The sequence below is a fragment of the Ostrinia nubilalis genome, chromosome 12 (genome assembly GCF_963855985.1).
Source record: "Ostrinia nubilalis chromosome 12, ilOstNubi1.1, whole genome shotgun sequence".
Lineage (NCBI taxonomy): Eukaryota > Metazoa > Arthropoda > Insecta > Lepidoptera > Crambidae > Ostrinia > Ostrinia nubilalis.
The window spans coordinates 6,312,111-6,321,680 of record NC_087099.1 but is presented as its reverse complement, the minus strand read 5'-3'; the positions used below and the strand labels follow the sequence as shown (position 1 = coordinate 6,321,680).

At 34.3% G+C, this 9,570-nt stretch overlaps 1 protein-coding gene and 1 long non-coding RNA gene across 3 annotated transcripts; both read left to right on the top strand.

Moving 5' to 3' along the window:
* The first annotated feature begins 1,567 nt into the window (after positions 1 to 1,567).
* On the top strand, positions 1,568 to 3,383 carry LOC135076501 (uncharacterized). Its single transcript, XR_010258277.1, has 2 exons — positions 1,568 to 1,658; positions 3,160 to 3,383. It is a non-coding gene; the product is annotated as an uncharacterized LOC135076501 (long non-coding RNA).
* A 777-nt stretch (positions 3,384 to 4,160) lies between these two features.
* On the top strand, positions 4,161 to 9,570 carry LOC135076500 (uncharacterized). Of its 2 annotated transcripts, XM_063970955.1 has the most exons (9): positions 4,161 to 4,284; positions 4,931 to 5,019; positions 5,137 to 5,246; positions 5,324 to 5,429; positions 6,148 to 6,372; positions 6,707 to 6,832; positions 7,496 to 7,570; positions 7,641 to 7,788; positions 9,349 to 9,570. In XM_063970955.1, the coding sequence occupies exons 5-9, from the start codon at positions 6,220 to 6,222 to the stop codon at positions 9,525 to 9,527; spliced, it is 681 nt and encodes a 226-aa protein (XP_063827025.1). In that variant the 5' UTR covers positions 4,161 to 4,284; positions 4,931 to 5,019; positions 5,137 to 5,246; positions 5,324 to 5,429; positions 6,148 to 6,219; the 3' UTR covers positions 9,528 to 9,570. The 2 variants fall into 2 exon arrangements, with proteins under 2 accessions (XP_063827025.1, XP_063827024.1); XM_063970954.1 differs by lacking the exons at positions 4,161 to 4,284; positions 4,931 to 5,019; positions 5,137 to 5,246; positions 5,324 to 5,429 and having other exon boundaries at positions 5,719 to 6,372.

Sequence of the window (9,570 nt, the reverse complement as noted above, 5' to 3'; positions counted from 1 at the left end):
ACGTGTATTCGTTTTTACCCCTTGCATACCTAATACGGGGATAGTATGCGTCCAGTCGACAGCACGTCAGCCTATACCTTTTTGCTGGAAAATCTTTTATAGCACAGTTAGCGTCAAATAGTTCGTGACACCTAAAGTGGCCAAAAACTTGACAAAAAACAGCAAACAAACAATTTGACGCTAACTATACCTACACTGAACTTTCCCACCAAACTCATTGACAGGGGAGCGCCACCAACGTTCAACAGTAGGTACAACGTGTAGTTTCCAATATGGCAAAAATCGGAACCAGCGATCCGGTATTGACGGTGGCGCCCCCCTGTCAATGTCATAGTGGGTGGGACAGTTCAGTGTATTGGGTCTTTACAGTGTTGTTACATTGATTTACGTCCTAAGAATGCTTTGGGAAATAAGGGACGCCCGCCTAGACGAGTGGGCCAATAGAATGGGTACCCAATCCCATCCCCACTGAAGCAGAACATAACGTCTCTAACGTGATAAAAAAATGAAAAAAATCGACTGCCACAGTTTGGACTTGAGCCCACGACTATCAGGGATAGGTTAGGTAGGTTTTACCATTGAGCTACGAAGTCATTGGTCTATATCTGTTACATTTAAGCAGATGAAGCTGAAAATTGTTGAATTTGTATGCCAGAAATATGGTAAAGTTTTTGTTATGTGAAGAAACAACTGCGTAATTGAAAACTGAAAGAAAATCTATAATATATAAAGCTCGATTACTGAATGTTCTTAATATGTTAATTTATTATAGTTTCCTCTGCAGTTATTTACCTATATTTTTCAGTTAAATCTTTATTTTAAGTTTAACAATAGCAGTAATATACGTCTTGAACCAAAATAAGTTAATTAATTAGGCATCAGAACCTTTATTAATTAGTTTAATTATAAATACAAATCCGGGGAATACTAAGGAGATTTGAACTAATTAGCTTGCTTTTAGACAAGAAAATAATTCTCTGATGAGTTTACTATTTATGTAACTCGACTCATGACCGGACTAGAGAGTCAGTGTGGTTGGTTACAGGTTCGCATCTCGGTTGTGCGTTAAAAAACTCTTCATATTTGATAAGCAATATCATATTAATAGTTTTCATCGCTGAAATAAGAAATAACAGATCCCTAATACAAACTTTCGTCCCACCAATTCACCCTTTTCTATATTTATTTTTGCGACAAAAAGTATGAAGCGATGTCTTTCTTCTCTAAGGTCCAATCTACTTCTTTACCAAACTTCATCAAAATTGGGTTATTTAATTATCTGAATTTTATATAAAATTCGTTAATCTTATATCTATAATCTTTTAACCCTTTATCTGCTTAGCTTGGGACTTTTTGTATTATCAAATTATCTCTTGATAGTCAGAGATGCCTTCTATAAATAACAATGCATAATAAAAAATAATATCAAGTACGGATGCCAACAAAAGATATTTTGGCGAAAATTTACTATAAACAATGAATCAGCGATACGGTACGAATATCAGTTAAGCGTAGATAAGTGCTAATATGAAAATCTTGTATTCTGAAACCTTACAGCAGTGTTGTTCTAACCGTGGTGACGAGTGCTGTGTGTTAACCAAACACCGATTTTAATTACTGACTTTACTCGCCAAGGACTTAAAATCTGCAAATATGTGGTAAATACTTTAATTATTTTGTTCTAAAATTGTATATTTTTAACATGAATCGTATGTTTATGTGGTGATATGATTGCAAAATGTGACTTAATCTTCAAAAAGAATAAGTAGAGTAAAATGTTTCAAAACATATTTCAATAGCAAATCTTATATTTAAAACGAAAAATCGTTTTTAAATGTGTTTAGAGACTGGGAGAATATTAATGCCTTAGAAATAAATACTTACCTAATACTTGGACAAACATTGCATCTAAACATTACTCTATAAAACATTGATGATGAATTCAAGGCCATGATGACGTCTTCCCAGATGCATCGATCCATGACTCGGGCTATTGTCAATGCTAGAAACTCGTTTCGTCACACTTTTGTAATTTTCCAACATTAAAGTAAATTCGTCATAAGTCTAAATAAAGGTACGCATTAATTTTTAATTAGAAAAACATTGTGAGAGTGAGTCTGTGGCAAATCGACAAAAACACTGTGTGTCACACTACATTTACGGCCGTATTCACAAACATTACTATGAGGTCTCACAGTGCGCGTGGACGCACAGGGTCAGACACGAACCAATCACAGAGCTCTTCAACACTGTGCTGCTTCACTTAAGCAAGTATCGTTTGTGAATACGGGTGTTACTTATTATATCTATTGAATATCATATTGGTGCTGCTTTTCCACCTCTTCCTTTATCACCAACTCAAACTTCAATCAATCGAATTAGGTAGTTTTAAATAGGTAGTTCGCAAAACTCAACCCTTATCATCACTGAAGAGAATTAAAAATTAAAAATAATACTTTATCGTTGTAAGTAGCTGATGTTTGAAATAATTAATTGATAACGCACTTTGTTGACGCCATATGTGCCTCCGTATTTATTCAGTTGGCTAAAACTTGGCTTAGTGTGATATAGAAATGAATAAAGACTTACAAAAGTATCATAACAGTTTATTTCTTTAACTACAGAGAAACTATGGCATCGTTGTAGCAGTTGTAGTGGCAAATCGAATTTGTAATCAAAATCCATAGTCTAGTATTAAATGGCGACTGTAACTACGCCATCATAATATCAAAGCTCAGTACTGTAGCACCTTAAGTTGTAATTGTTGTGATTTTAAAACCAAAATATAGCCTAATGTCAACTGTCTCAACTTGCCTCTATCACTTCATTATGAGATCATTAGAAATATAAATTAGTTAGATTAGATTATTATGCGATTACTTCATAGATAAGTAGGTATTTTCAGTACCGTCGGTTCATAGATTGCGAAAAATACCTGATTCCAGTCATATTTTCCAGCCGTGCCTAAGTACTAAAATTTTAAAAAATATTTGAGCAAATAAAGATAATTATGTAATGGTTAATGAAAGGCGTTTTCAAAAATATTAACGTAGTTTCCTCTTGACCCAAAATGACTTATTTTTGAAACAATATTAAAATAAGGAGCTATGTTTTAAGGAGCGCGATGTTTAAGGTGCTGATAATTTTCTTCTTTTACAGCTGTGTGTGCAATTTACTGTGCAAAATCATCAGCTTCATCTTGTCACTGCTGTTTATAGTGGCAATAATACTCATCATCCTATGGGCTACAAAAGTTATATTCAATAACGATGAAAAACCCGAGGAAGTCACCAGAGAAGCATATGGAAGACTAGCTTTGCTCAAAAATGATGTTATCTCAAAATTAAGTTAGACTTTAAATAAAATCCTTAACACCTCCTTAATTTATGTTACCTTTGTATTGTTATAAGTGCCCTAAGCTCTCTTAATGATTAAATATTATGACTGTTAAGCAGTTAAGTAGCTGCTAAACCTAAAAATTTAATAGCAAGCAGCAAGAACCAATTGCAGGCTTGATATTAAATCTAACTTGATCACCATTTGGTACCACACGCCCCCGCGTGTGGTACCAAATGGGGCGTTAAAAAATCAGTGGTTTGAAAATTATTTATATTACAGCCTACCTTAAAATAAAATGTACTTGAGACCGCCACTTATCTCTTAAATTATTATTTCTTAGTAAATAAGTACTAAATATACTTTAGGCTTATTCACATAAGTCTCCTGTGTGTCCTCAAAACTACTTACTTGTTCACTGTACAAGTAAAAACTGTATTTCATTATCTAACTAAAATATCTTGCTGTTACTTTATATTCTTTATGCGAGTAAAAGAAAAAGGAAGTAACATACAATAATGTTTGAATATTTTGATAAATATTATTTGAAAGGATGTAAGTGCTTGGTCAGGTGAAACGCGCGGGCGCGGGCGAGGGCGCAGGCTTATGAAACACGTACGGGCGCCACTATGTTTCAGTACAATGCACTGCACCCACACCCGTGCCCGTGTGTCCATCCTGGCCAAGCATATTTAATCAGGATGTTTTTTTATAAACAACAAATCTTGTAAATAATAAATATATTTTAGTAAATAAAACCTTTTTATTGATACCTTATTTTATTTGTCTCTTTTATCATTATCTACCTCTTTGACACAGTCAAACTAGTCAAAGAGATTCTTTCTGAAAGGAAAATAAAATAAATAAGCCACCAGTTTCTTTGTCCAGAAATATTGAACTGACGAATAGTTTTCTAGGCGTGCATGCGTTACTCACACAGCATGTAATGTAAGTATACATATTTTTATCGCTGTTATCTTATCGGAAACACTCAATCGATATCTCACGTGCCATAGAACATTTCAATCGATAGCTTATCCAGTATCCACAGTTCGCGTCAATACTTTCCATTTATGTATGATAAAAGTCTTTAACAGAAACTGGACCGAGTGATATCATTTTCACGGTGCACATTATGCCCCCAATAAAGATAATTTGGTATCAGTTGTAAGTGGACTGTTTGGCTTGCAAGGTTGCTTACAACTAATGGTAGCATCATAAGCGGGAACAGGAGTGTTGTATAGTAGAGTATACATACTTAAGTACCTACACTATATATACGTACATGGTCTTTTTGTCGTTGGATTCTTTTTACCCCTGGCCTGGGTGGCCCAGAAGATTCGCACTATCGCGATGTGTAACCATGTATTCGCGCGTAGGCACTTGTACTTTATTGCATAGTCGAAAGTCTTCGGTCCACCTGTCGCGGTTATTTGTGGCCCAGGGGAATAGTTATGAACTGCTATAGAAATCTGACATACTAGATTTTTATACCAGTTCATTTAATCTGACACGTTATGAACTCTGTTGTCACAACTTTCGCGATACCCTTGGGCCACAACACAATACTCAATCATTTCTCATTATTCCACAGGTGATCAGATCAAAAAAGGTGTTTTTGACAAGCACAAATTATTTTATCTCCTGAACGTATGAGTAACCTTATTATTTTTTGGACATGTGGTTTGTATGAACCAAACTTATATGTAGAGCGATATAGCAGATAGAGTTGTATTACATTACACTTCCTATCTTATTTCTTTAATACACACTGAATAACGTTTTTTTGCCTAATTTCAGCTGCATATTTAGTTTAGCATGTCAAGTGATACACATTATTATAGCAGGACTCTTCATAGCCATCCTAGTTTATTTCACAGTCTACGTTTACAAGCTTGCAACGACATCTTGTTAGTATCTTTCTTTAAAGCTTAATGTTAAAAAAACTAGTAACTATTTTTTTAAATCTAATCAAAACTTTTTTCAGGATTGAATGGCGTTAATAATATGTTATTAAAATACATTTAAGCATAATATTTCGTTATGTACATAAACTTACGCAAGGTATACGATGAAATGGAATAACGTACTAGGTAAGTATAGGTTAGTAACATGAGAATTAAGTCAAAATCTTATGCCATTAAGTCTGGCACTCATAATAATCTATCCTTAATTAAAATTGAAAACTTGTGTTCTGATTTTATCATCGCTTAATGAAATGTATTGATTTTAGAATTAATATTATTACGGATTGCTTTCTTTATGAATTCCATAGTAAAGTTTAGTTTCATTTGTATTTCTGTCAATAGCATACTGGTTCACAGCGTCATGAAACGTTCTATACCATCCAGCTGTTTTTCTGTTATTATAACAAGATTAAATAAAATAAAAGTGCCACACAAATTCTCTATGGCTATTGCAGTGAAACCTTTCACGTATCTCATATCTATATTTGGTATGAAAATGATTGAATATTCCAACGATGAAATTATCAAAGTTAAAGCATTCAGCAAACTATATTCTGTGTCTTTTGTGGCGGCCATCATCTCTCTTACAATATTTGTTAAGCCAGTGAGTTGGAAATATACGCAACTGGATATTCCTTTGAACATTCTAACAAAAAGTTATGGGATACTTCATACTGCTGAGGCGCTTTACTCAGTTTTAATTGTATCCTTTGCAAATAGTCAGAACTATGTTGAAATGTTTGGTGTACTGAGCAAAATTGACTGGCACTTTGGCACATCTAAGAAGATGTTTCTGACCAGGAGAATCATGGGTGTGTGCTTACTAATATTGCCAATCGTACAGGTGTTGTCCACGTGTTACTTGAGAAAATTTAACATTCGTAACTTTGGTGCCCATTTGTCTTTCTTTCTAATAATGTTGCAAGGGTCAATAATATTGCTTTTCATTCTGAACATATTTATGAAGCACTTCGTATTAAACAATTTGCTGCTGAAGAAAACTTCTGGGGCTATCTCTGAGCATAAGAAGATTCTATTTGAGAGATCATTTGTAAGCAGTGTGTTCAAAGTAAGTATAGTTAATAACTTAGGCTAAAGCTCTATTTATTTATCAGTGACTAGTTCTAAAAAGTTCCACTCACAAATATGTTGACTTACATTTATCTATTCATATAGATTAAACCTTTTTTTATCACACTGCTAAAGATAAAAGTGTGTTACGTGTATGATTAACAATTTTGCACTCAAAGTGTACTAAGATCTACAATAAATTCTTTGATTACTAATATTCAAAGGTTACCTATAAAATTTCCATCAAATAAATAAAATTTGACTTTTGATCGCATATCAGATAAACTCTATGTTTTACTTTTGCTATCCTAATACTACACTGCATATTCCAGAGCATGCTACGAGAACCTGTGATAGTTGAAAACTCTAAAAAACAATATTGCTGGTTTGAACTCATGCAGATATACGACAAAGTTGCTGACTGTGTCTACATATTCAACAAAATCTATTCTGGACAGGTAATTTCAATTATTTTCTGCAAAATAGCGCCTAAGTAAAGCAACTAAAGGTAATATTGTACCATAGCTAGCTCTGGAGTGGAGGCCGCGTACCGGAAAACGCAGCGTGGGACGTCCACCCAGAAGGTGGACCGACGACATCATAAAGATAGCAGGAAGGCGCTGGACGAAGGCCGCTACCAACCGGGCAACATGGAAAGCATTTGGGGAGGTCTATGTTCAGCAGAGGACGTCCTATTATGGCTGAGATGATGATGATGATGATATGCCATAGCTTAATATGTGAAATCTATATGTATTGTAACAATTTTAAGTAAACTAGCCGAAGAATACAGACTTTGGGAAGGTGAAAGTTTGGTCGGTTTCCAATTTGTATGAATCGGCCGATACCAATCGATGTAATGTGCGCACTTCCATACAAATGTTCATACTGATTAAAAGCCCGATCAAACTATCGGTCGAGTAAAAGTCTCTAGTCTGCGCGGTGTCTAAACTAAGGCTGGGTTGCACATCTTACTTTAACTTTGACAAACGTCAAAAATTCTGCTAAGCTCCGTACAAAAAACACACCGGTTATCGTTATAGTTTTAGATGGTGCAACTCAGCTTAAGAAGTTAAGACTATTTTTCAACTGTAAAAAAAAGCCTATTCTATCTTTTTCAGGTTTTTTTGATGTTCACCTCTTGGGTCATTTGCACCCTGTTGATCATTTGCAGAATGTTATCGCCAACAGTAAATGTAAATAAAAGTTATTTAAAAATCTAAACTTGTACTGAAATTTAGAGGTCTTTAATTATATTTTTTTCAGTTTTCAGAAGTAATTTTTAGTGACATCTTCATGTACACTTCTATCAATGGACGTCCCATATTCATGACGAAGATGTGTGAATTATTTATAGAGGAAAGAAAGAAAACATTGGAAATTCTAATAAATTATTTAGTCCATGGGAATTTAGGTAAGAGTCTTATGGTTCTATCTTATCTACATAGTCGTTATGTTAAAATTAAACCATTGTATCTCAACTAGTCGATTGTTACTAGTACCACAGAATAATAATAAGTGTAGGAGTAACAATAATTGTGACATACCTATTTTAGTCTATTACGGGACTATTTCCACCAACACCACCTCTCGTTCCCATCGTTGCAATTCCTGTGTAGCCAAGATCTACGGCTTGACCGCCAATAAAAACCCAACCGTGAAGGTCAAGTTTGTTCCTTGGGAAAATTAAACTATCATTGGATCTGCAACGAATTTAATCAGAAGAACATAGAAGGAGCTATTATAAAATAGTAAAATTCTAAAACTGTTAGTTTTTACTGCAATACCGTAGCACTATTTAAATGGTATTTTTGCTGTCAAAACAAATGGTGATATGCAATGAAAACGCCTGATATTTTTCTGCAGGCAATCTGCCAACACGTTCCGATTTTTGCTGTCTTCAGTCTGTCTGTGTAATTTACGCTTGACAAATAAATTCAGGCGCTAACATTGTCTAGTACCCATATAGTACAAGCTTTGCTTATTTTAGGACTAGAGGCGCAGTGTAAAATGTCCAAGGATATTTATTTATTGTTTTTATATTTATTTAAATCCTACATGAAGTGGCATAAACTGCATGTTAGACTTACTTATAGAAATTTGTTAAACTTTGATGTTCTTTTATTATTAGAAAAATAATGATAAATAATGGGTCTTTGGAATTAATTAACAAAGCGTTACAATCCTGCTATCTTATAAAACCACACTTTTAATAATACCGTAAATATCCGATCTATGATCGTAGTAGAGTAGAATCGATTATCGAACACATGCCTTTTACTGTCATATTCTACTTTCAAGACAACGTTTCTATAAATTATTCATCTAGCTCTGACCAAAATCCAACTCTCGCATCCTCCTGGCCCCCTAGCCCTCACTAGGTCTCCCTTTGTGCAGTTAGAACACAAAGGGATAGGTGAGCTATAATCTGAAGCTCCTCACCGCAATCCTTGTCAAAGTGGGTTCCTTTTATAAATAATAAAAATCTTACTATCTTACAAAATAGGTATTTTCGATGTGAAAGTTTGTGAGGATGGATGTTTGTTACTGTATCACAAAAAAATACTAAATGGATTTTGTAGAAACTGCAGTATTATTGTTAAGGATGATATGTAGGATTAACACAAGGGTAGTAGTTAATGACAATATAGAGTTTCACGCGAGCGAAGAAGCGGACAAAATCTAATAGATTTTAAAAAGTCCAATACCTAATAGAAAAGAGAGATAGAATTTATAATGGGTTCAGACAGTTATAGTCAATTACAAAAAAGATTACCATAACATTTCATGAAAGAATAATTATTTATTACTGACAGGATTGCTACCATCATACCATGTAACATCGTAATCATGGCGCTAGCTACAGTGCCGATATATCGGAGACTCGAAATTAAGGTACATGGTAGCAATCCCATCAATAATAATTATTTCATGAAAGGTTATCATAACATTTTATACATATAATATGTTTCAGACGAAGCTTATAGAGATCAAGTGCTAACAATGATAGACCTGGTAGAGACGAGGAAACTAGAAATAACTGCAAATGTGTTCACAGTAAACGCGCCAATAGTCCTCGGCTTCTGTGGACAGACGATCTCGTACGCCGTAATCATGATACAGTATTTTTACTTGTACCTGTTCGCAGAATGATGTATGTAAACGTAGTAGTAACGAATAAATACTTCGATTGGTT